The sequence below is a fragment of the Schistocerca gregaria genome, chromosome X (assembly GCF_023897955.1).
Source record: "Schistocerca gregaria isolate iqSchGreg1 chromosome X, iqSchGreg1.2, whole genome shotgun sequence".
Classification (NCBI taxonomy): Eukaryota; Metazoa; Arthropoda; class Insecta; order Orthoptera; family Acrididae; genus Schistocerca; species Schistocerca gregaria.
Genome location: NC_064931.1, coordinates 651,570,680 through 651,597,482, shown reverse-complemented (window position 1 = coordinate 651,597,482; position 26,803 = coordinate 651,570,680). Strand labels below are relative to the sequence as shown.

Here is a 26,803-nt window from a genome sequence, read left to right as displayed (position 1 = left end):
AGTAAGGACGTGACTATTTTAAATGATGAAGTCATTAGTTACTCGAGTATTTTCTTTTGAAGCTCTGCTAAGAAACTACAACAAAAAGTCTCCACGCCTCATTACGGTATAATCAGGATTTGCGCATTCCAAAAACAGGTAAAAGCGACTTCTATAAACTGGTGAGTCAGTCGCCACCTTCAGACAGAATCGATGTACCACAACCAACGATGGTGTAAAATGCACATGAATATCGGTGACATGTTTACATTGCTACCCTAATCACAGCAAATAGCCTAGTGTACCCGTGACTCGCGCCGGGATGCAGACCAACGTTCGGTTGTAAACATGCAGCAAAACACGCGATACGGAGTGATTGTGCGAGTTGAAGGACGAAGACGATGTTCAGGAAGAAAACAAGTGTGTGTGTTCAGTGGTTCCAGCAATATAGGAAGACTACTGAATGTAAAGTAAGACGGAGTCTGCTTAGCCATATGGTTTTACCGTTCTTTATGTTGTTGAAGCAGTGAGACATTATAAGGAGTTTTGTGCATTGTAGCTCAAGATGAGATCCTTTTGAAAACATAACTTGTGACCTCAATACGAATATACGTGGTTAATCCAAATTTTAATATTTTACCTCCAGGTAAAATGGAAAATCTGGTAAAAGTTACGTAGTGGATCGCCCTCTCTCCCTTTCTTTGTTTTACGTTTTTCGTAGTTTATGTAAGATATACATATATAATAAGCATCACAATACTCATCAGATTTGCAAGTTATCTAATACGAGTTTTCTGAATTTACCTTCCATTTCGTTTTTCTGATAAAGTGCGTTAATTGTGACAAAGGATGTTTAGATATGAAGCGAAACTAAACATTAGGCTACGATAGAGGTCACTCTGTTACCACAACCTACATTTGGCATTAGTTGACGTCTCCAACTCTCAACCAGATTATCACCTTTCAACCTAACCTAGATCTCGGGCTTTGCTACAGGTCAGTCTGTCATTTCAGCTGGTGTTGAGTCCAATACCAAACTCTAGCCGCACATAAAAGGGCGTCCTTTTCGTCAATGTTTAACAGGTTATACAGATTTAATTTGAGCAAAGAAGCCACTGATAGGGAAATTGAAATGATTGTAAGGATAGGACGGGCTGTCGGGTACTCGGAAAAATTTATACGAGAGTTTGGAGCTACAATTCTTGGCGAGACGCGGCAGTCAGGCCACCTAAAATTAAATACTAAGTTTGTGTCAATGGAATATGTTGGACCATGTTGCCAAAATATAACTAGAGCCTTCAGGAAGGCTGGAGTTCGCGTAGGCTTCCATACAAGGAAGAAGTTGGGGGGAATATTATGACATAAGGAAGAAGGGAAAACACAAGTTTAAGCAATCCGGTGTATGCGAAATTAAGTGTGGAGGATGTGTTGCGACAAACATTGACCAGACGAGTAGGGATTTTGCCACAAGGTTTAGAGAACGTAACTATAGTAATAATAGTGGGCTGGGGTGCCATATGAGGGAGACTGGCTATAAGCTGGCCCCCATAGAAGATAGCCAAAGGATTCTGCATTTAGAACCAAAAGGGGAGATTTTAGATAACTTTGAAGGCCTGAAGAGCTATGCGAGTATACAGCGCGCTGCCCACCCAGTCATTAATGAACAGGCTTTCGGAGGGAACAAATGGTTTTTTAGCTTCTTTGAACGGATACTGTTTTGAACTTGGTGTATATTATCCCCTCATAAGAAGTGTGATAGTGTATTTTATAGGAGCTGGTGGTGTCCTGTACACGTACCGTTCAGACAGGCTAGGTTTTTTGCTGAGTAGTTTGCTAGTTTGTCGTACGGGGAAAGTTAGATGGGTAGATAGGTTGGCATATACGGTTTGTTCACCACCATACCCTTGGTGACACAATAGTTCATTTTACTGATTTTAGACTTTAAAGTTTTAACACTTTTAATGTTTTGTTTTTTGTTTTCTGAAAACCTAGAGCGCTCTGATAACCGGATAGCATAAGCAGGACTCGAGCAATTGTCGTGCCACTATATAAGGAATGTACGATGTGTGATGTTTAAAGCTTTCCCGGCGTACTGATTATTCCATAAAAACACGGGAGAACTGCTGATATCAGTAACTTCCTGCCACGATATTTGCGCAGAGTCTTCTGGTCATCTTCAGGTGAGTGCCACTGTACTACTACTACTACAGTGGCACTCACCTGAAGATGGCCAGAAGACTCTGCGCCCAAATATCGTGGCAGGAAGTTACTGATATCCGGCAGTTCTCCCGTGTTTTTATGGAACAATGTATGAGGTATAACCCAGGTGTGTATTTTGGGATTTTGTGAAAATGCTCTTCGTCTTACCTTTAAACTTTTTCCATGTGGTAGAAGGGTGTAAGTTGTTGTTTGAAGGCTTCTATTTGGGCAATCATAGCCAATGAATATCACTTGGCTGCAATTCGGTACGCGGATGGCTGCCGCCGATGTGGTTGCTGTTGGCTTTGATAGCGCCTAAGACGTTTGCATACGCGAGCTAATCACAGGCACAGGGTTTTAGTTTATGACAGATAATGTTGGTTATATTTAACTTGGTGTATTCTTTTAGAGATCTGACAGGCTGAAAGGTTTATTCACGAAGGAACTCTCTCTCTCTCTCTCTCTCTCTCTCTCTCTCTCTCTCTCTCTCTCTCTCTCTCTCTCTCTCTCTTCCCCCCCCCCCCCCATTATTTTATATTGACATATAGTTTGAGTTGTGCTTAGTGCCACTACTGGCTATAGACATAGTATGGCAACGTAAAAAAAAAATGAGTTTTTAAAAAATCCTTAGCGTTAACGTGTACGGAAGTACTTTTCCGACTGCTAGTCATAATTACACCCTGTTAGATGTTACATGCTGAGTATATTATTAAATAACATGTGAACTCATGGAGCACATGAAGACGCAGCGTCTCCTACCGAGGGCGCTTCGCTGCTAGTTCACTTCTTTAGCGTCAGTATACTCTCTGCTTAAAGATTGCTTGTGTCGCACTCGTATGTTATTCCACACTTTGAGTTGTCAAGGCTGTACGCCTGGTTGGTTAGGGAGGAGTTGAAGTTTGTGGTATGTAACTCATATGAACAGATCTCATTTTCGGTAACGCTGAGACGTGTTGAGTCTGCTGTTCACTTATGTTTTGTACTTTTTTGTAGCAGATGTCTGAAGATCGGTGTTATCCAGAAACGCGTAACATCTTCTAATAAGTCAATTGAACGTCTCGTGACTTTATTGAGGTTGTACAGCATTGGTTGCCAATTATTAACTCTGTAATGTTTCCAGTTTTGAAGAGGATGTGGAGAACCACTTAAATTTAAATGATCGGATTAATTATTGTATGAAAACCAACCAGTTAAAAGTAAGAATGAGATTCTTCGGGGACTCTAGAAATTATGGAAGTTGGTTCAGGGGTACTGGGCTTCAGTTGCTCTGAAGATGGTGTCGGCATTTAAGAAAAAAATTCAACGTCAGATTGCATACCATCGAACTGTGAATCAAAGTGGTGGAAATAATAGTTAATTTCTTTATTGGCGCAAAAGATAGAAAACTCTTATCGTGTAAAGATTTCCTCACAGCACGTCAGCCGTCCTGCAGTGTCGTTTCATCCTGCACGATGGACCCACAGCCGTACGCGGTTTGCTGGCCCGCCTATCCATAGGATAAGGAAAGAATTAAGAGACATCATTCGCCAGTACAAAACTTTTCTGCAGTTGCTATTCCCCGCTGTGTCAGAATTGTCTCGGAAAGCGTCTGCTTAAGGTCCCTACACACGCACCAACCGACAAATTGGATGTGTAGGCGTTCTGAAACCCCCCACCCGCCCACACAACGAATTGTGCCGTGTGGGGCGCTGTTGTGTTAACCATCCGACAAAAGAATGTCTTCTGTCGCTGTGCGTGGGGTAAATGCTGTTCTAAAGTATATGGCAGAGAGCGAGGCGGACCAAACTTGTATAGTTTCTGGAGAAATTTAAAGACTGCAGATGTTTGTGGGACACGTCTAGCAAGACGTATAGCAATACAGATGCAATAAATGAGGCACTTTTTCATTTTTTAACATCCACGATAGTTTCGTGTGACACAGAGAGAAAGTCCGTCGACCTTCTATATTTCTGTTTTAGGTTTCATTTCGGATACTTACGGAAATGAACTGTACAAACCCCAATATCGACATTCAATGGACGTTAAGTCACAAATACTTGCTTCATTGTTATAAGTATTAAAGCCAGCCTATATTAAAGCCCTCTGCTATATAGGGCAAGTACGGGAATTTTTACATGCCTAACAGTTGCTAAATGCTTAATTTCTGAAGTATCTGTTGTACTTATTAGATTATGTGCACCACCATCACCATCATTAGTCTTTCTGTCTTTGAATCAGAACTGAATTTCTTAAACTTACAGGTAAACTTTTATGCTAAATACATAAATAACGTTTCATGAACGTCTTTTCATTTTGCTCTACACGATGTAATTAAACTTTAAACCACGTTGCAGGTTTCGGGAATCATTTTGGTTAATGGAGGGGGGGGGGGGGGGGGGGTGGGGGGGGGGATACAACAGGACCAAGTTTGAGGTTCTCTTAACTTCTGTTACTGGCTAAAAATCGTAATGTAGCCTCTCTCATGACTATTCTTTTTCGTTAAGAATGGTATGATATTCAACTCCGAAATGCAAGATCCATCAATTCTTGTATAAGTACATAAACCATCGTATCTCAGCTGCTTAAATAACAAAACGTGGGTGAATTTTTCCTTGTGTTAGTCACTTCTTTGCCGAAAACTTTATCCTTGTTACATCTAAAACAACCAACGCAAGCCTCCGTTTTTGTTTGTATAAAATCAAGCGGGATCTCGGAGAACATACACAGTGAACATAACACAAATCACAAGAAGACGGCTCTGAAATCGCAGAGTGTAGTCGGTCGGGACATGTGTAGGATGCCGATGAATTGGTGCGTGTCTCCTTTAAATAACCCATTCGTACCTGCGTGTGGAACAGGGTCATAAAGGATACATTGACCTGTTGATCACTGTTAAAATCTATGCTGAGCTATCTAAAATGCCACGACTGATGGAATGTATGCGTCATGGAATAAAACGTTCGCCTTGTCTGTGATTAACCTTAGCTGCACTCCACAGCTGGTTTCGCATTCGGGACGGCGGTAGTTCAATCCATGTCTAGCTGTAAAGCTTTGTTCCCTATTGTTCTTATGAGAGTTCATAACCGATTTCCCTCCCTTTTCTTTTCCCAACCAGAACTGGTGGTCAGTCTCTAAAAATCTCATCGTCGATCGTACGTTAAACACTAATTTTCCTTGCTTCACTAGTGTGCTGCTGTATTGCTGTTTCCTCGTATAGGCACTTAGATACACCTCACTTGTCATGTGTCAAATAGTTAACAAATGTAGCAGCCTGAGAAACAGATTCAGGAGTCATGCCAACTGAACCTACAGACATCAGACGTATTTGTCCCGTGTCGTAATATTGTGTAGTATGTCATATATACGCAGACAGGGAGGGATTATAACAATATTTTTCACGTCTATCTTTTGGAATGCAGGTCATCGTGATATGATCGGTAGCGTACCCTGAGATCTATGTTAGGCTGAATGTGAGTTTGGTTGTGTTAGTGAAGCAGCAGTAAAGTCTTAAATTCATTCCCCCTCTCCCCCTCTCCTGCCCCCCCCCCCCCCCCTCATGTCCTCCAGGCCACTGTAATGCATATCAGCTGCAGCCATTTGAAAAGAAGTGCTGGATAAAGGCCGCCTCTACACATGGAAAGACTTATTCTTGGCCAACTTGCTCCTCGACCCACCTTCTATCAAGCCATCGTCTTAGACTCTGTGTGTGTGTGTGTGTGTGTGTGTGTGTGTGTGTGTGTGTGTGTGTGTGTGTGTGTGTGTGTGTGTGTTGGAGTCCAGAGGACAACTCGTGGTCCATCTACAATGCCATTTCGGTAACATGGTTCTATTTTCATTGTTTTAGTCTTATTGTAGTTAGTTTCAAGGCGGCCGTTTAGAACTGGGGTAATACGTTCATCCATTATTTAAATCGTCCACCTAAACAACGTTGTAATTGAAAAAAATAAAAGCTTTACAAGATAATTTTTTGTTATCTTCTCGGATTTTAATGCAGGCATAATCGAGATAAAAGGCCATTCTATATATTTTTGTAACAGTTCCTTATCTTTGGAAAAACTAGCAATTTTTAATTTTCTTGAACGAACAATGCAGTATTTGCTGTTACAAAGTTGTACTGCTGACACGCACTCGGTTTATATGCGTTGGTCATTGTAGAAATAGGAAGCTTATTTTAAGAAAATACAACAAAAGATAACCCATACACACTACTGCAACACACACCTGCATAAACGGAGGTAGAAGATGCTAAATTCCAACACCGTCGCCGTTGCAATGTACATTCAGCATTTGTCGCTCCATAGCCATTGGTCTTGCAAATTACTGGTGCAAATTCACTATCCACTTGGCAGTTGCTGACAGAAATCCCGTTTTTCAGCTGGGTACACATGTCAAGTCAGTCTCTTTTCTTGGCGATGTTGACATGCAAATATTTGCATACAAGGTAGGGAAAACAGTAGATTTCTTTTTCACTGTAACTCCCGGTTTCTGTGCAATGATTTAACACACAATTAAAGGATGTTACTTTTTTCCTTCCCTATATTGTAGTAGGGTCGTCAGATTAAATTTGTAAGCAGGTATAATCTCAAGTAAACCTACACAAGTGCTACACTTAGATTTTGATTGGCTTTTCATATGTTGTAGTGTGAAGCAAAATTAGAATTTTTATACGTACCCACATGTCCGTCAAGTGCGTGAAATACCCACTTCAAAAGAAAAAAAAAACCTTAGTAATGCTTCTAAAGGAATACCGTTGTAACCATTATACATAAACTTCAAATGAAAACTCTATTGGTTTCAATGTACAACAGTGTACACAGATTTTTCGCGAGTCATTTTTTCGAACCCTCCCCCCCCCCCCCCCCCCCCCCACACACACACACACGTTGTCTTGTGCATTTCTTTTGTGTTTACGAAATTTAAAATATCTCGTTATATTTTTCTTACATTTGGTGTGTGTTTTTTTATTTTCAACTTGTAACATTTCAGATTTAATATTGCCATATTTGTAATTGTTTGTACATTGTTGTAGCATTATTGTAGATCTGTACAGTGATGAGTAACTGCAGAATTGTTCCGGTCAAAAAATATTAAATGCACCAAGTACATCGGTCAATTGCAATTTAATGATATGGGTCACAAACAGTCACAGCTTGTAAATAAAAAGTGAACAGGAGTCTCACATTTACGTCGTTTCCGTTCACTGTAAACACTCTTGAACCTTGCATATTTAAAAAGATAGACGAATCTGTAAGGAGAAAACCGTGAGTGAGGGATTGAATTTTTAGAACATTGTTTCTTAAAAGCAAGGTAATGTCGTAATTATAGTCTGAAAAATCTTTCCACCGCCGAAACGTGTTAATCTAATAGGTCAATCATACAAGTCCTCCCAGTAGGATTAGTTAAAATATTCGCCTTTCACATGTTTATCAATGGTGTAAACTACTTTTCGTTTTGCCTTGGCCATGAATCTAAACACAAGACAGAATTTTCATTCGTATCAGGTATATAAAACGGTTAAAACCATCTCTAAGAGCTCAGATATCAATTTTCCGAACGCATGCATTTCCAAACTGAAACTTGTCTGGACAGACTTAAACGTTGGCCTCTCAAATTTATATATTTATGTGTCAGATTTTAGTCTCCACAAATTGGTAAGTCCCCCCCCCCCCCCCCCCAACTCTTCTTTATACGCAATTTACGCTTGAGTGGTGAATTATTGATTTTCCTTGAAACAATCCAGTGTTTTACTTCATAATCACGAATCTATTTTGAGGAAATCTTCAACAAATGTTGTGAAATTACCACCACCCTCGCTTCTAAAGACCAACACCTTCTATCCAGATCAGATCGGCACTGATTTGTCCACGGCAAGTGGAAAGTTATGATACATATTTGGAAAACCTAATAACTTTTCATTTTGTTTCTCATTTATGGAAATCTTCTTCTTTGTGGCTCTTCATCTGCGTTACAGCTTCAAATATGTTTTTACCAGTGTGTCGAAATGTACAGGTTTTTATTTATACTCAATGTCTGTCACCTTTAGTTTCTTATCATCGTTTACGATTTGTTGATAACCTTCGTAGTGTTCAACTGGAATAGGATCAGAAATTGAACTTTTGTCTCCAGACTTTAAAGTAGTGTCTTTCCACAAATGTTACTAACAAAGCCTTTTAAGCAAATCTTCTATGATCGCAACGTCACTTCTTCGCTATAGATCATTGTTTCCACATTATATTATGGCTGATCAGATTTTGTACATAGTAAATGGAAACTATTTTTAGGTTAATCAGTGTTTTCCTTAAAATAAGGCGTCCCGGCAAGCAGCGTTTCCCCTCACACAACTTGCACTCACTCCACTGCCTGTGCACTTGGGTAATATTCGTCGGCCATGGGGAAGAAGTGGACTCGTCTCTTCCTTCCTGCTCTTGTCATGAAACTGCAATTGACGGGTGTGCTTAGTGTGCAAAATCAAAGTTCATTTAGCATTTTTTGACCTGAACAATTCTGCACTATTTCATAATTGTACAGATTTACAATAATGTTACAACAACAATGCACAATAAAGTTCAAAAATAACATTATTAAATGTGAAAAGATTAAAACTACAAAACCAAAAAATTTACACCCAATGTAAAAAACAGTACAACAAAAGATTTTTATATTTCATAAAATTAAAATAAAATATATACATAGGACAACGTACGTAAAAAATACATTTAGAATATATTTACATGGTAAAGACGTACAAAACAACCCAATATGAAATTGGCATTGAAGCGTACACACATCGGGGGCGCGTACAGCGGTATGTAGCTATTTTATTTCTGACAAATGGGTCTGTGGAATATCGCATCATATATGACTGAACTTGGTATTGACGATGCTATCCGTTTTGGTACTAGTCAAATGTTGAAATGGAAACAGTGTGTGGGAGGGATTTCGAAAAATGACTTGCGACTAATCTGGGTACACCGTTGTAACGCACATTAAAGCCCATAGAGCTTTCATTTGAAGTTTCTTTGGTTTGTAACCGTTATAATGGTATTAATTTAGGAATATTAAACTCATTTTTTTTTTCAAGGGAGCGTTTCACCCTTTAAAGGCCGTTTAGGCACTTACATAAAAAATCTCTAATTTAGCTCTACACTACAAAGTATTTAAAGCCAATCAAAATCTAAGTGTATCCTTGGGGTAGGTTTACTTCTCAGATATTTTGGGATCGTCTATGCAACCCTTGGTCTAGTGCGCTGAGATCCCTGAAATCCTCTGCTTCCCTCTTGCAGATAAGGGTTCCATTGTCCTTTGCGTTGATAATGACCAGACTCCAAACGTCTGAATGATTTCCATGAAATTCTCTTATCTTTCTATAACAACCTATCCATATCAAATGGTAGAAAACTGTCCTGTAACGACAAATTTATTTCCTACTGCAGTGAAATATTTACGGACGATCAGGTTTTGATAAAGAGGAATCATCCTCCAGCAGTTCTGCCCAATGCAGTGTGATCAGATTCTTCACTTTACCATTGCTGAGCTGACTGAAATGTCTAAGAATGTACTTCAGAAAGCAAGAGGATATTTTTGCTGGCTCCCTGTAAATGTTTTTATGTCAAACATCTTAAATCAGTGTTAATACCAGTGTTATGTATTTCCACGTTGTAAAAAAAGTATGCTGTTGGTAAAAAACAGAGGAATCTTTCAGCTGTGGACAAGAGCACCTGCTGAAGATAGACGCACAGTCACTTTATTAGCCTTCGCATAGTTTTTTCCGGTATTAGTGAAGTGTTTTGTTCGTTGCTTCAGATCTGTATGGTGAAGCGCTCTTCACATTTATAATTCCTATGGCAGTCTACACTAACCATCTGCATAAGAAGTTTGTCGCAATCTGAACACGCATCCAAGCTTGGCACACTAGATTTTAGTTTAAAATCAGTTCTGAAAAATATCTGGAAATGTTTCGCTCATATTCAGTTCAGGTTAATTCTACCGGAAACACACATTTCGAGAACACTTCGATCGTAGCTCAACGAACAGCTAACACTTTTATGCCTGTTGTAGTGACGTTCTTTCTTTGGAAGGAATTCACTGCGTTCATCATGATGGTGATGGTGATTGTTTGAGGCCTGTTACCACACTTCGCTCTATTTTCTAGGGGGCGAATTACTATTCAGTCAATCAAAATTCAAATTCCGCTCGGTGTAATCCGGAAAACATTGCTAGTGTCTTTGGACAATCGTGTCCCTTGAAGTGGACAATGGGAATGAGACAACTTCCCTCTTTTGTTGGACACTACGTATCAGCCATTAATGCTGTCATTTAGTGCTCAAAAAGAGGTTAACTGTAGAGTTTTCCGGGGGGTTTAAAAGTAGATAATTTTATACATTTTCGTATTTTCGCATTTTCGCTTTGCTTCCCCATAAGTCTGCCGCTCGTGCCACCATGTTGGGAAAATGGCGCTCTATAAGTTTTTTGACAACATCTGTATTCGGCTTCACTTTTATGATGTCAACAGTTATATAATAATTGAAACCAGAGGATTTCCTATACCTCGTGGTAACCTTTATTTTGCTGCAGTTATAAAGTAAAGTAGGTAGTGCTCCCATTCCAAAACTCATCAGTGGCGATTTCTACATAATAAAATTCAAACGGAATAACACAGTAAAAGCAACTAGAGTTATGAATACAGGCCTCTAGACAGACATTATCCAGATTAATCCTTCATTATTTTTTCAAATAACATGCATTGCAAAATAGCCTGAAAAGGTACTTGAAAAGTCCCTTACTTAAGAACTAAAATAGTTTATACCTTTTCAGTGACCAAAACATGTGCTAGTGCTTTATGTATATATAAGGCGTTTGTGCAATTTTTTGGAGATAAAAATTTTGGAGGAGCTATGTATGTCATACGCTAATAATACGGCAGTCAGCATTTCATCAACATTTGAATCCGTAATAGCCGTCAACGAAGATGTACACCTTCTTCATGTTTGACGCCTAGTTGTTGCAGCACAGTCCTGTTTCTTGGTCCTTTCCTTTTTTCGATAAAAAGATGAAGTGGCTGCTCCATATTCGCCACCGGAAGACTATCTACAAATTTTTCAAATGTGTGAATTCCTAAGGGACCAAATCTACATGCCGAAGTGTAATGCCCTCTGCCTCCTCGCCCATCTTGGGATGCAGAAAGTACCACTGTTCTCCATCTTTATCGCGATCTGGTTTTGCCCAGACTACATTACGGTTGTCAGACTTAAGGGTCAGCGGCTCCTTCCACTCTGAAACTACTTGTCTCTGTTCACCACTATGGGATGCATCTGGCTAACGGTTCCCCTCGCACTAGTCCCATCGACAGTCTCCCCGCAGAAGCTGGGATTCCCCTTCTACCAATACGACGTACCCAACTTCTGTTTACTTACACAATTGGAATTCGATTTTACCTGACCATTCCATGTACCCCGTCCTCTTTGCAAACGATGGATGCCCCCCTTCTGATACCTGCCCTCGGGTGTGATTGCCAGTTGGAATGCGTCTCACTTCCTTCTGTTGGGATCTCCAGCTCCACTCCCTGGAATGTCTCCCGTGTATTTCCTACCATCCCTCCTCCACGTCGGATTGTGTCTGGACAACGGATTAAGGCCGACCTGTTCCAGGGTCCTAAGGTCTCTTTCGACCGTATGATATTCCTGTGCCTTGTCTGTTCCATCCTTGAGTTCCAGGGTGCTACCATTTTCTACACTGATGGTTCTAAAACAATAGATAAGACAGGATACACTTTCACATCTCCTATTGCCATCAAACACCATTTACTGCCGGGCTTATGTACTGTTCACAGCAGAGCTACTAGCTGGACTCTCTAATTGTTTCTCAGGATTCCCTCCACAGTGTTTCAATATATGCTGACTCAACGAGCAGCCTGCATGCTATAGACAGATGCTATTCTCATCATCTTTTGATCTCTATCTGCGACCTTCTCCCTGCCCTTGGCTGTACAGCCTGTTCAGCTGTCTTTCTCTGGATACCAAGTCATGTGGGAATCCCAGGGAATGAACTGGCTGACCGTTTGGCTAGAGGCAGATACTAGCCCTCATTTCCTTTTATGATCTCAGGTGCAGATATGCAGATACACATTGGAATGACGTTTGGTGCAGTACTGCTCTCAGTAATAAACTACGCCCAACTACCCCCCCCCCCCCCTCCCCCATGGTCCTTTCTTGCGTGTGTGCGTGGCGAACACGGGACCCCAAGCTATTATGTCGGCTTTGCGATTTGGTTTTGTTGAGTAATCGAGAAGTCACCACATCCTTTTGGCATTCTCTGGTCCCCCCCTCTGGGCTTTGACCTATTTCTATTCCGTTGTGTGAGCCGTTTGGGAAAGAGCACCTTACCTAGTGTCTCTGGCATGTGCCCTCCTAGTTCCTTCCCCCTTTTCCTTCATGTAGTTGTCTGATGCTAAGGTACATAGCCAGCCTGTGTGATGGGGTAGCTATGTACCCGTTTGGTTGAGGCCCCTGAAAACACGGTCTAAACATTCATGGTGGTGTCTGTCTGTTCTATATCGTGTCTCCCTACCACTTTCGCGCAACGACGCTCTGAGCGTGTTTTTTTAGGTAATTGACTAGTTTGAACCTGGGACCTGTTGCTGGTAAGGAGACGCCAGACCACACATGACATGTAGAATTCAGAAGAGTTCAGTGAGACTAGCAATGATATGACCAAATACTTAATGATCTCAGCGTCAGCTCCACTGCACTCCCTGTAAAAGAATCTTAATACTAACTAGATTTAGTGGAAAGGGTTCAAGGCTTTCCTATTTTTAGTTAGCTGGTAAAATAACGTCGAAAAAGCAGTTAAGTTTACCATTGGAAATTTTATTCTACTCACAAAACATCGTTTATAAATTGCACTATTGATAAAAGGAAATGTTTTAATACAGGATGGTAAAATCCAACTGTGTTCAACAAAAATGTGAACGAATATTCCCTGAATGGGTTTCCAAGTTCTACAATCGATCGAAGGATGACCATGCCATATCACATCTATAATATAGGTTAAATTTAAGTTTCACAAAAGAGAAAACTATCAAAATGATCTACAGTGACCCTTAATTATCTTTAATTACTTATCTAATTTGTCGTAAATTACAGTGGCTGATGTGGCTTCTCAATAACTATATAACAGAAAAATCATCGCGTTTCAGATCTGTTCAAGTGGCAAATGTGAACACCATGAGTTTTAATTAACGATCGACACTAGTATTACACAAAAAAGGGGTGTAACAGATGAGTCTTCTGCAGTTCTGAGTGAAGCCTTATGCGCTCAAAAATGCGGCATCGCGTGCGTCCATTACCTTGTGGGTGTTTAGGCAGCGTCAGGGCGACAGCGGCCGGCGCACCAGCCATCCAGCTCGCCGTCTCGGAACTAACTCTCCTCTAACTTCTCCTTACTACAATTTACCGAAGTTAGTTTTTTTAAACTATCTTGCTATGTTTTCATCTGACCAATCAGGGTCTCAATGTTAACCTTAAGCTCCGCCTACAATAATTCTGTCTATCCAATGAGAAACGTTATACTTTTCGTGGTGGGGCAATGTTTTTAAAGTTTGCAACGTAACAGACGCTAAAAAGTCTCACGCTAAAACCTACAGCTAGTGTGGTCCTTTTAGCGTTATCTTAAGATCTATACTGTTCTTCTGGAGGGCTCTAGCTTTTAACATGGGCTGGGGGATGGTCCTTCACGTACCTGAGACGCGAAAAAGTCTCACGCTAAAACGTGCGGGTGGTGAGACCTAGTGGTTAGATGGAGACTTGGGTGTCTGTCCCTTATTGTAGGGCCTTCTAGCTTAACACGGTTCTGCTCTCGGCTTCTGTCCTCGTTTCTCCCCTCGGAACTGCGTCTGCCACACGGTGGGAAGGGACGACATGCTTTTAGGCATTCTTGTGTTAGTCTGTGGTATTCCATTTGCTCACTCGTTACTCGTATTACTTTGGTTAATTTAATGTCACGATTTATTCGGAGCTATGTGACATACTACTGGATTTGCTTATCATTTCAGGGTTTTCATGGAAGGTGTTGGATTTGTTTGACACCTTACAACGGGGATCACACTTCTGATATGTGACCACCTCATGTAAGCCTAGGAGGCCCTTGCTTTGGCTGGGTGGCGCCCATGTGGAGAGACCCTGATTGGAGTGGGTGGTATCAGGGCGGACGCTATTCAGATGAAACGCATATGGGTGCATAACTCTGGCCATTCTTCTACGGCCGTCTCTCTTCATGGACATGATTCTTTTATTGCTGCTTCTTCTGCCTCCCCTTCGATAGCTACCCCCTTCGATTGGCTAGGGGCGAAACCTTTCGCTCGCTACCTGGTTTGCACCAGGACTGAGGGGATACTTCCCCAATACCAAACCTTTATTTTTTGAGGAACACATTGAAGACAAGTTTGGCGAAGTGAACTCTCTGAGCAAGATGCGGTCAGGTTCATTATTGATCAAAACTACTTCAGCTGCCTAGTCTGTGGCCCTTTGTGCATGTAACCATCTTGGCACAATTCCTGTGTTCATCCCCCCCCCCCCCCCACCAGTCTTTGGATATGGTTCAAGGTGTGATCTTTCACAGTGACCTCATCCTTCAAACTGATGAGGAACTTTGGGACAATCTCTGACGACGGGGTGTTCACTTTGTTTGGCGTGTTCAGAAGGGTCCGAAGGACAACCGCATTGATACTGGTGCCTTTATCCTGAAGGGGATACACTCCCTGAGAAGGTAAAGATTATGGTTTATCTATGTGACGTGAAGCCGTACATCCCACCACCTATGAGATGTTTTAAGTGCTTGCGTTTTGGACACATCTTCCCACTCCTCTCTGTGGTGACTGGACATCCACTCGATGAGGAGAGTTCCTGTGTTCCCCCTCCTGTGTGTGTTAATTGTAATGGCAACCATTCTCCACGTTCACCAGATTGCTCGGCTTATAAGAAGCAAAATAAGATACAGGAGTATAAGTCCCTTGATCGTCTAACCTACACTGAAGTCGTAAGAAGTATGGACGTCTTCACAATATGTCCATGACGTCTAGCCATGCTTTCGTTACATCTTCACCACTTCCTCCCACTCCCTTACCTCAGTCCCGAACACCTCTCCTCCTCCCCCCCCCCTGCGGCTCCCACACCCGCCCCTCCGGATACCGCTCCCCCTCCCCATCCTGAGAAGTGTCCCACTTCTTCAGGGTCAGCCAGTCATGGGCGCCCCTCCTGGTATACCCCTAACTGGCACCTTCCAGGCCAAAGGTTTGCTGTCACATGAGAACCACAGTCTGTGGGCCCCCAAGTCGCCCAGTCTTTCTGTCCCAGATCTTGCTGCAGCTGGCTCCTTTATGCTGCACAGCCCTCCTCGATCTCAAACGGAAAAGAAGAAGAAGAAGAAGCGTAAGTCTGGGGAAAAGGAACCTCTAGTGTCATCAGAGGTCCAATCCCCACATTCGCACCCTGATTCTGACCGGTTGTTCATCGATGTAACCCCCTCCTTGTTGGTGATGGGTGATGACCCAGTGGAATGACTGGCTTTACCCTGTACAACCCCCTTTTGAATCATCGTTCTGTGGTTATCCAATGGAATTGTAATGGATATTACCATCACCTTCCAGAGTTGAAATCATTTATTTCGTCTTACGCTGCAATTTGTATGGTTCTACAGGAATCACATTTAACTGATGAACACTCACCAACCCTCTGTGGGTGCCATGTTTTCTGTCGAAATCGGTTTGGCCCCTGTGGGCCTCTGGTGGCGTTTGTTCGTTGGTCCATATGGACAGTGCTAGCACATGGATTCCTCTTCAAACTATATTGGAAGCAGTTGCTTTTAGGGTCCACCTGGACTCTGAGGTCCTGGTTTGCAATCTTTACCTCCCTCCTGACAGGACTCTTACACCTGCTGCCTTAACTGCCCTTCTTCAGCAACTTCCTCCTTCCTCCCTCCTTCTCGGGGATTTTAATGTTCATCACCCCTTGTGGGGCAGTGTCTTTCCATCTAGTCGGGATGTTCTCATAGACCAGTTTCTTGCAGACCATGACTTGTGCCTTCTTAATGATGGCTCTCCTACTAATTTCAGTGCCAGTCATGGTACCTTTTCTGTCATTGATCTCTCTCTTTCGCCTCCCTTCATTACACTGGTCGCCACATGACGACCTTTGTGATAGTGACCATTTCCCGTTGATTCTCTCGCTCCCTTCCCGCTCCCCGATGGACAGGTCACTTCGTTGGTCTTTCGAACGTGCCAATTGGCCTCTATATACTGCACAGGTCGTCTTTTCTCCCTCTTTGTCGGGTTGTATTGATGACGTCCTACGTGACGTGTCTGACGCGATTGTTCTCGCTGCTAGGCTTACTGTACCGCCATCATCTGGAAAATTTTGCCACCGGCAAGTCCCGTGATGGAGTACGGCCATTGCCACCCGTGATTGCCGTCATGCTTTGCAACACCTTAAGATGCGCCCATCCGTTGCTAACCTTATTACCTTCAACCGCCTTCGCGCTAAAGCCCGCTACTTAATCAGAGCAAATGGATGTGTTGCGAATGCTTTTCTTCCCTCGGTTTTACTGTCCCTATCACGGGTATGGGCTACACTTCGCTCTCCAAGGCTGGCATCAGCAGCCTACCCTCCCGGACCTTCACCTCCCAGATGGCCTTTGCACAGACCTGTTCATTCCCGCAGAACATCTTGCGACCCATTTTGCAACAGCATTAGCGTCCTATCCGGCTGCTCTCCTTCACCAGAAACAGTGGGCCGATGCTCCCACCCTGTATTTTACCCCTTGTCAGTCAGAATCTTATAACGAACATTTTACTGAATGGGAACTTCATTCCGCACTTTCGTCTCCACATGATACAGGCCCTGGCCCAGACTCCTTTCATAACCAACTGCTTCAACATCTCAGTGCTCCACAACAGCAACATCTTCTCTGGGTGTTTAGCCGTATTTGGCTCGCTTATCAGTGGAGGGATAGCATCGTGGTTCCCGTCCTTAAGCTTGATAAGAACCCCCTGTTTGTCGAAAGCTATCGGCCAATTAGACTGACAGATGTTTGCAAGTTACTTAAATGGATGGTAGCCCGTCGTCTCAATTGGGTCCTTTAATCTCGGGATCTATTGTCCCCTTACCAGTGTGGCTTCCAAGAGGGATGGTTTCCGTTCGATCATTTACTTAGCTTGGAATCCGCTGTTCGGCAGGCTTTTTCCCAGTGCCGCCATTTGGTTGCAGCATTTTTCGACCTTCGCAAGGCCTATGACAGGACTTACCGCCATCACATCTTACTTACACTTCATGAGTGTAATCTTCGAGGCCCACTCCCGATTTTTATCCACCAGTTCCTGTTCCATCAGTCATTCAAGGTTTGCGTTGGGTACTTTTTAGCTCTCTACGTACCCAGGAGAATGGCATCCCACAGGGTTCGTATTGAGTGTACTTTTTTCCCCTTCATTGCTACAGACGGACTTGCGGCATCTGTCGGTCCTTAGATCATGTCTGCTCTGTATGTGGATGGTTTCTGCATTTGGGTTAGTTCCTCTTCGATGGCCTCTGCAGAGTGGCAGCTCCAGGGTGCTAAATGGTGTGCCTCTGCATGGACCCTCTCACATGGTTTTCAATTCTTCCGTTTAAATTCGTGGGTGATACACTTCTGTCTCCGTACTACGGTCCACCCCAATCTGGAGCTCTACCTCGATGCACAACAATTATCTGTGGTCCCACAGTTTCGTTTCCTGGGTCTTCATCTCGACAACAAGCTCACTTGGCTACCTCATATCAGACTTCAGAAGATAGAATGTTTCCGTAAACTCAATGTCCTTTGCTTACTTGCGCACACCTCTTCAGGTGTGGACCGCTCAATTCTTCCCCGCCATTGTCGGGCTTTAGTGCTGTGTTGATTGGACTATTGTTAAGTTCTGGTTTGGCTGCTCCTTCCACACCGCACCTTCTGGATTCGCTACACCACCGTGGTGTCCGTTTGGCCGCCGCTGCTTTCCCTACTAGTCCTGTTTGTAGTCTTCTGGTTGAAGCTGGGATCTCCCCCCCCCCCCCTTTCTGTCGGCGGCCCCAGATTCTGGTTTCTTATGTATGCAATCGCTGTCAGTTCTTTCCCCCTCATCCTTCCTATTCTATCCTGCTCCCAGACCATGGACGTCACCCACCTGATTCCCGCCCTTGGGCGGGTTTACCGGTTGGGCTCCGCCTTGCGTCTCTTCGCCGTGATTTTTAGCTTCCTTCTTTGTCCTGTCTCCTACGTCTCCTCCCCGACCCCCCCCCCCCCCCCCTTAGTTTCTCGGCCCCGAATTCGGATGTATCTTTGCCGATGTCCAAAAGATTCCATTACCTCGATGGTGTTCAGTTGTTTTTTCCGCCGAATTTTGTGAGAGTTTCGGTATGCTATTTCTTACACCGATAGCTCTAAATCAGTTGATAGTGTGGGATATGCCTTCACGTTCTCTGTTGGCATGGAAAATCATCTCCTGCCACCTACATGTGGGATGTTTACTGTGGAATTGATAGCAATTTCCCAGGCCCTTACCTTTATTAAAAAGTCCCACCTCAACCGGATTTTGTTATGTACGGACTCAGTGTCCTTCTGGCTATTGACTGGTGTTTCTCCTGCCATCCCTTGGTCTCGGCCATCCATTACCCTCTCGCTGATCTTCACCGTGCTGCTAGTTCTGTTGACTTCCTTTGGGTCCCTGGGCATGTGGATATCCCACGTAATCAGCTTGCTAATCTTTTGTCTGGGGGAGCAGTCACTTACTCCCCCCCCCCTTTCTCTGTAACCTCTTCTGCAGCGTATTTACGGATCCACATCAAATCCCACTTGACACAATCATGGGCCAACTCTTGGGAGCTACCTCTCTAATAAACTTCATGCGATTAAGGCAACACCCATTCCATGGCGTTCTTCCTTCCACATCTCCTGAAAAGACTCGACCACCCTGTGGCGCCTCCACATCGGCCATACCAGGCTGACCCATGGTTTTCTTTACCGTAATGAGCCACACCACTTCGTGGTTGTGGAGCCTTCCCACATTTTGGTGCAATGCTCCCTTCTTTTGGCTCTGCGTACTAAGTACAGACTTCCCTGCACTTTACCTTTAATATTGGCTGACTATTCCCAAATAGTCGAACTGGTTCTGTTTCCTCCTTGAGAACGTATTTTCTCAGTTTTAATGTTTTTAATCTCCCTCTGGAGTAGGGAGGGCGGTGAGGGTTGGCGTTTCTCCCACTGTCAGCTGTTTTTGGAGATTCCTGACCCCGTCCCTGGCCAAGATCCTCTTTTCTCTCCCGTTTACTCTGTTTTTATGGATTTTTAGGTTTGTTTAGTCTCCTTTTACAATACGCACTTCTACACTGTAGCAGTTGAAAGCTTTTGATTTCAGGTGGTTTTGCCTGCACTGCATCAGAGGTGTGATATTTCCTGCCTCTAGCATAGTCTTAGGGTTGCCAACTTTCCTCCTTTTGTTTTCACCATTGACAACACGATTGCGCTTTCACGTTTTTTTAGCCTTTAGACTTTTACCTTTTATCGTTATGACTCTTCTGAGATGTAAATCCGTTTGAATTTACCACCTTTGAAACATGGGTTTGATGACCTTGCTGTTTGGTCCTTTCAACCTCAACCAACCAACCATCCTTCTCCCTGCCCCCTCCCTCCCTATCTCAGCTCCTTCCCTTTTGCCACCCCCTCCCCCTCTCTGTGTTTTGCGTTATGTTGACCTGGCTATTCCCAAGGTTTCAGTGTGAGCCATATAGGAAAGAACTCACTCCCTAGCATCTACGGTATGGATTCCTCTCCCTTCCCCACTGTAGTCCCCTTCCACCCTGCTAGGTCACCAGCACGTGTAGCCCCATGATGACACAGGGATCACACTACTGATACCTGAGCTGTTCCCTCCCCGTGTATGCCAAGGAGTGGTTGCTTGTCTTCTTTGAGCATTGGAACTCCCGGCAGCGGCCGGCATGCCAGACGCCCCATGCTGTGGCTGGTTGGCGCCCATGGGGAGAGCTCCTGGTCATTGGTTTATCAGGGAGAATGCTTGGCACATGAAGCATATCAACCTAACCGTTCTCACGCAGTCATCTCTTCGAACTGTGAAAGGTCCTTAAATGCTGTCTCCTATGACCTGGCAGGAGGAGGGGGAGGGGGAGGGGGAGGAGGAAACCAAGATGAAGAAGAAATATAAATCCCAAGCAAAGGCGTCTCTGGTGCCCCCAGAGGTGCCAACTCCCCTCTCGCACCCTCAGTCTGACATTATGGATGTCACCCCATCCTTGTCGGTGACAACTACTGACAAAGTGATGTGACCTCCTCCTTGGCTCCTTCATGCCTACCTTGGACTTGTGCCACCCGATCATCCAGTGGAACTGCAACGGCTACTATTGTCACCTACCGGAAATGCAACGTCTTGTCTCTTATTCTGCATTCTGTCTTGTTCTCCAAGAAACGCATTTCCGCGTTCTGTCTGAACTGTGCTGGCCCTGGGATTGCATCCGGTGGGGTCTGCACTTTGGTTCACTCCGATGTCCTTAGTGACTGGATTCCCCTACGTAGCACCTTCGAAGTGATAGTGGTTAGAGTGCAAACGACCCCGGTAATCACCATTTGCAATGTTTACTTCCGTCCAGGTAGGCTACTTGCTTTGCTGCATTATCTACCTTACTTCAGCAACTCCTGCCCCCATTTCTCCACCTTGGGAATTTCAATGCCTGCCATCAACTGTGGTGGAGTGATACATCAATGTCTCGCGGTATCCTAATCGACTAACGTATCACAGACTTCGATTTCTCTCTCCTCAACGATGGTTCCCCTAACCACTTCAGTGCCGCTCATGGCACCTTCTCTGCTATCGATCTCGCGATATCCTACCCTGCCCTCCTGGCTTCCCTACGTTGGTCATCCCATGATGACAATGACCACTTCCCAGTGACACTATCGTTCCCTGCTGCCGCCAGGCAGACCGACCCCCATGTTGAGCATTCCGCAGGGCCAGTTGGCCTTCATACACGTCTGCTTTGACACCTCCCTCTCGAATTCCATTGATGTAGTCGTGCAAGACATCTCTGCCGCTCTTCTTCATGCTGCTGGCACTGCTATCCCCCTATCCACAGGGCCCCTCGTCATCGGCCGGTACAGTGGTGGACCAAGGACATCACATCCGCCGTCTAGGTCCGCCGACGGGCGCTGCAGCAATTTAAGCGACACCCCTCCCAGACCAACCTCCTCACTTTTAAGCGTCTTTGTACTGAGGCTCATTACATTAATGAACTGAATAAAAAGGAATGTTGGGAGCGCTGTGTTTCCTGCCTGGGGCATATGCCTCTTTATCGCAGGTTTGGTTGAAGGTCCATAGCGTTCTGGGCCGCCAGCAATAGTAAACTGTCCAGGGTATGAACATCCAAGGAGTTCTGTGCACTGATCCATTGGTCCTCGCAGAACACCTTGCGACACACTTTGTGATGACACCGTCATCCGCTTCCTGTCCTAAACTGCTTGAAAGAATGGTCAACCACAGATTATGTTGGGTACTCGAATCTCGGAGCCTTTTGCCACCATATCAGTGTGGCTTCCAAGCAGTGCGATCTCCAACTGACCATTTACTCCGATTGGAATCAGCCATCCGACAGGCTTTTACTCACTGCTGGAACCTTGTTGCAGTGTTCTTTAACATACATAAGGCATATGACATGGCTTGACGCCATCACATTTTAGTTACCCTCCATGACTGGGGCTCCCATGGTCCACTTCAGATTTTTATCCACGAGTTTTTATCTTACGAGCTCTTCTGGGTTCGATTTGGCAATTAACTCGGCACCCCTCAGATTCAGGAGAATGGTATCCCATAGGGTTCTGTGCTTCCTCATTGCCATAAATGGGCTTGTGATCTCTGTTGGGCCTCTGGTTACCCCGGCGTTGTACACTGACGATTTTTGCATCTGGTGCAGCTCCCACTCGATGGCGTCTACTGAGCGCCCATGGGTTCCAGTTTTACTCCTGCAAAATGCGGGTTTTTGTCGTCGAACCATAGTACACCCTGATCCAGAACTTATTTTAGGCAACCAGCTGCTTGATGTTGTAACACAGTCGCATTTCTTGGGCCTTATTTTTAACAAGCTGACATTGGTGCCCCACATTTGTCACCTAAAGACTACATGCAAGTGGAAGCTTAATGCTATCCGCCTCCTGGCCTACACATCTTGGGGTGCAGACCATTCCACTCTTCTCTATCTTTACTGTGCTCTGGTTTTGTCCAGACTCGATTATGGTAGTCAGGTTTATGGCTCAGCAGCTTCTTCCACTTTGAAACTTCTTGACCCTGTCCATTGTGGGGTGTGTGTTGCTATTGGTGACTTTAGCACTAGTCCTGTTGGTAGTCTCCTCAAGAAGCAGGGATTCCACCTCTACACATCCGACGGAACCAACTCCTTGTTTCTTACGCAGTCGCCATTCTCCAATTCCCTGACCATTCTATATAACCTGTGCTCTTCGCCAATGAGGGATGTCTCCCTCCTAACGTCGACCCATCCATGGGTGGGAATGCCGGTTTGCATGCATCCCGCTACCTTCTGCTGGGATCGCCATCTGCACTCACTGGATTGTGCCCCATGTCTTTCCTCCCATATCCCCCCTCCTTGGATGTTGCCTAGACCATGGATTAGTACCGATCTCTTCCAGGGTCCTAAGGTCTGCTAACCATATGGTTTACTGGCGTCTTGGATGTGCCATCCTTTCAGAGTTCCAGGGTGCCATCATCCTTTGCACTGATGGTTCTAAGACTACTGATAACGTGGAATACGCTTTCACATCTCCTACCAGCTTCGAGCACCATTTGTTGCCAGGATCATGTAGTGTATTTACAGCAGAGCTTCTAACCATTTACAGGGCCCTCCTTTTTGTTTCTCAGGCCTCTCTCTACAGTGTTGTAATTTGTTCCGACTCCATGAGCAGCCTTCAGGCTATCGACCGATGCTACTCTCGCCACTGCTTGGTCTCTGCCATCGATGACCACCTCTCTGCCCTTGAGCATGCCGCTTGTTCAGTCGTCTTTCTCAAGGGCCTGAGTCATGTGGGAATCCGAGGGAGCCGGCCGCGCTGGTCTCGCGGTTCTAGGCGCGCAGTCCGGAACCGTGCGATTGCTACGGTCGCAGGTTCGAATCCTGCCTCGGGCATGAATGTGTGTGTGATGTCCTTAGGTTAGTTAGGTTTAAGTAGTTCTAAGTTCTAGGAGACTGATGACCACAGCTGTTAAGTCCCATAGTGCTCAGAGCCATTTGAACCATTTGAATCCGAGGGAATGAATTGGCTGACCGTTTGGCTAGAGAAGCGAATACTTACCCCCTTTTCCTTTCACGATTACAGCTGCATATATGCGGATCTACGTCAAATCTCTCTTTGCCCAACAGTGGAATGACATCTGGAACGCTACTGCTCATTGTAATAAACTCCGCACAATCAAGGAGTCCACTGCAGTTAGCGCACTTTTTCCTCCCCTCTCGGAAGGAGTCCACTGTTTTTATGTCGTTTACCCATTGGCCATACCTGGTTCACCCACTGCTTACTCCTACATAACGAGCCACACCCACAATGTGGTTGTGGCGCCAGACTGACGATATCTCTTATATTGATGGCATGTCCCCTTCCTTCGACCCTTCGTGCTAAGGATAGTATTCCTGCTTCCTTAAATTTAATATTAGCGGACGATCCACAGATGGTAGACATGGTCCTCGGTTTCCTCAGTGAAAGTGGTTTTTATTTCCAGATATAAGGTTCTCCTTTAGTCTTAGAGCATGGGTGGGTTGATTGTGATTGGGGCTCCTTTTGCAGTCTTCACGGTCTGTGACCCCATGACCGCCCCCTCATTTTTCCAGTTTTTAGATTTGGTCTAACGTTTCATGCTTATACTGTGTGTGTTTTAATGTTCATTCTTTTATAATTTGACCCTCAGACTGAGTCTGTTCACTTTTAGCAAACTCTTTCTTATGTATGGTGTGCCCCAGAGCAGCGTCCTCAGTGTCACATCAATGGCAATTTTTCTGCAGTCAGGTGCCCTGTCAAATGTTCTTTGTTTGTGGATGACTTTGCAATATTCTACTCTTCCTCTGATCTTAGGACGACGACGAGGCAGCTACAACTGACCATTAGGAGACTGGAAACTTGGACCCAGACAACTGGTTTTCGGTTCTCACCTGAGAAGACTCTGTGTGTCAATTTTAATCGTGCTCGTCGGAGTTTTAACCAACCAGAGCTTAAAATGGGTGACCATATTTTACTTATTCAAGACACAGTGCGCTTTTTGGGTTTGTTATTTGACTCGAAATTAACATGGCTCCAACACCGGAAAGACCTACGAACAAAGGGCTTCCGGTTGTTGAACATTTTGAAATGACTTGGCGAAAAAACATGGGGTTGCTGACAGGTCCCACCTCCTACAGTTTTATAAGGCATTTGCTCGATCACGCTTGGACTATGGCAGCGTGGTCTATGGATCGGCCCGTCCTTCCTACCTCCGAATGTAGATGCTGTCCACCATATCGCCTGGAGCCTTTCGCACCAGCCCTGTTCAGAGTCTGTGTGCAGAGGCTGGTGAACCACCACTATGGATTCGGCGACGTATCCTTTTGGCTTGACAGGCGCTGAAAATCTCAGCGTCACACTAGTCATTGTTAGTTTAGTGATCCAACCCACCTTCGAACGACTGTTCAGGAATCGACCCTAAGCAACCCAGCCATTTGATGTACGTACTACGGACTGCCTCAAGGATCTGGATCTCTCGAGCATGAAAATACACACCCAGGGGTGGATGCACTGCCACCTTGGTGTATTTGGAAGCCCAAAGTGATTTTGAGCTTGACGCAGTACCCGAAAAATTGTACTCCAGATATGGTTTTTACAACTGTTTTCGTCTATTTTAAGTATGTACCGTAGTTTTATCGTTATTTATACAGATGGATCCCAGCTGGGGAATGCTCTCGCTTATTCTGTGGTTTTCCCTGATAAGGTTTTTAAAGTGCGTCTTCCAGAACAATTCACAAATTATGATGTGGAGTTATATGGCATTCTAATGGCACTGGAGGGTTCACAGACATTACCATACGAGTTTTCTTGACCGTTCCGATTTTCTTAGTGCGCTGCAAGCGCTTCACCAAATGTATTCGGTAGACCCGCTGATTCAGCTCATCCATGACTGCTTACAGCGGCTCCAACACCGTGGCGAGGTGGTGGTCTTTTGCTGGGTACCTGGCCACGTTGGGATACAGTGTAACGACATGGCTGACAAAGCTGCCCAGGAAGCATGTTGGGATGGTGCTGTCCATCAATGTCCCATCCCGTTGCACTCCATTATCTCATTTTCTGACAGATGTATCGTGCATCAGTGGGAGACTGAATGGTTGCAGGTGTCAGACAACAAACTGCGGTCGCTCAAACCGACCACAAAAACTTGACAGACTTCGTGTCAGCCTCGCCGCTAGGAGGAGGTTTTGCTTACCAGGCATAGCCCTTTCACACACGGCTTCCTCCTCCAGAGGGAGGATCCATCTTTCTGTGAAGTTTGTGGTGTGCCATTTTCAGTTTAGCATATTGTAGCTACTTGTCATGTATATTGATATTAGGGCAGCCCTTGGTCTCGTTTGAGATCAGCCCACCGTCCTCTCAGGTACCGCTATTAGTGTTAACAGAGTGGTGAAACAGCCTTCATCCCCACCCATGAGATTTCCTGCTGACTTTTTGTCAAGGCGCTGAAGTCCGTGATGTCGGGCGCCCCCTCAACCCAACTCATCTTTCTCATGTAACCCCCTTTGGAATTGCGAGACTGATGACCTCGCCATTTGGTCTCATACTCTCTCAATCAGTCAATCAATCAACCAATCACTGGGCCCTCAGATACAATGGGTATAGACTGCTCAGGCAATAAGTCGGTGACAGCAGGTGACTCTGAGGCGTAAAATGCCTCATTGAATGTTCCATGCCTTCTCAGTCTCATGATGATATCTTCCAGTGGAATTTGTGGCGGCTTTTTCCATCGCCTGGCTGAGCTACAGCAACTGTTAAATTTTTCGACTGCTTTCTGTATTGCCCTCCAGGAAACTTGGGTCTCCTCAATGAGGACCCATGTCATCTTTGGCTATAAGGGATATTACAGGAACTGTAACGACTATAATCTAGTGTTAGGTGAAGTTAGCGTTGTGTCCTAAACTCAATCTGTAGTGACACTGTGCCCTTCAAAACGATCTTGAAGCTGTGGCTGTCAGAATAAGGATGATGCAGGAAATAACTGTATGCAATGTATATCTTCCACCAGATGGTGCTGTACCCCTGAATGTATTAGCTGCACTGATTGGTCAACTCCCTAAACCTTTCCTACTTCTGGGAGATTTTAACGCCCATAACCCCTTGTGAGGTAGTACCATGCTTACTCGCCGAGGCAGAGATGTCGAAACTTTACTGTCGCAATACGACCTCTGCCTCTTAATAACTGGGGCCGCCACACATTTCTGTGTGGCTCACGGTAGTCACTCGGCCATTGATTTATCATTTTGCAGCCCAGGACTTATCCCATCTATTCACTGGAGAGCACATGACGACCTGTGTGGTAGTGACCACTTCCCCATCT

General features: G+C 44.6%; 1 protein-coding gene across 1 annotated transcript in view; it reads left to right on the top strand.

The window, feature by feature from the left end:
* The first annotated feature begins 252 nt into the window (after positions 1-252).
* Positions 253-26,803, top strand: part of LOC126297498 (ras-related protein Rab-39B-like) — a 153,604-nt gene continuing 127,053 nt past the window's right edge. The window contains exon 1 of the mRNA XM_049988384.1: positions 253-449. Coding sequence (XP_049844341.1) covers positions 381-449 — 69 coding nt within the window. The 5' untranslated portion in view covers positions 253-380. The remainder of the gene's footprint in view (positions 450-26,803) is intronic.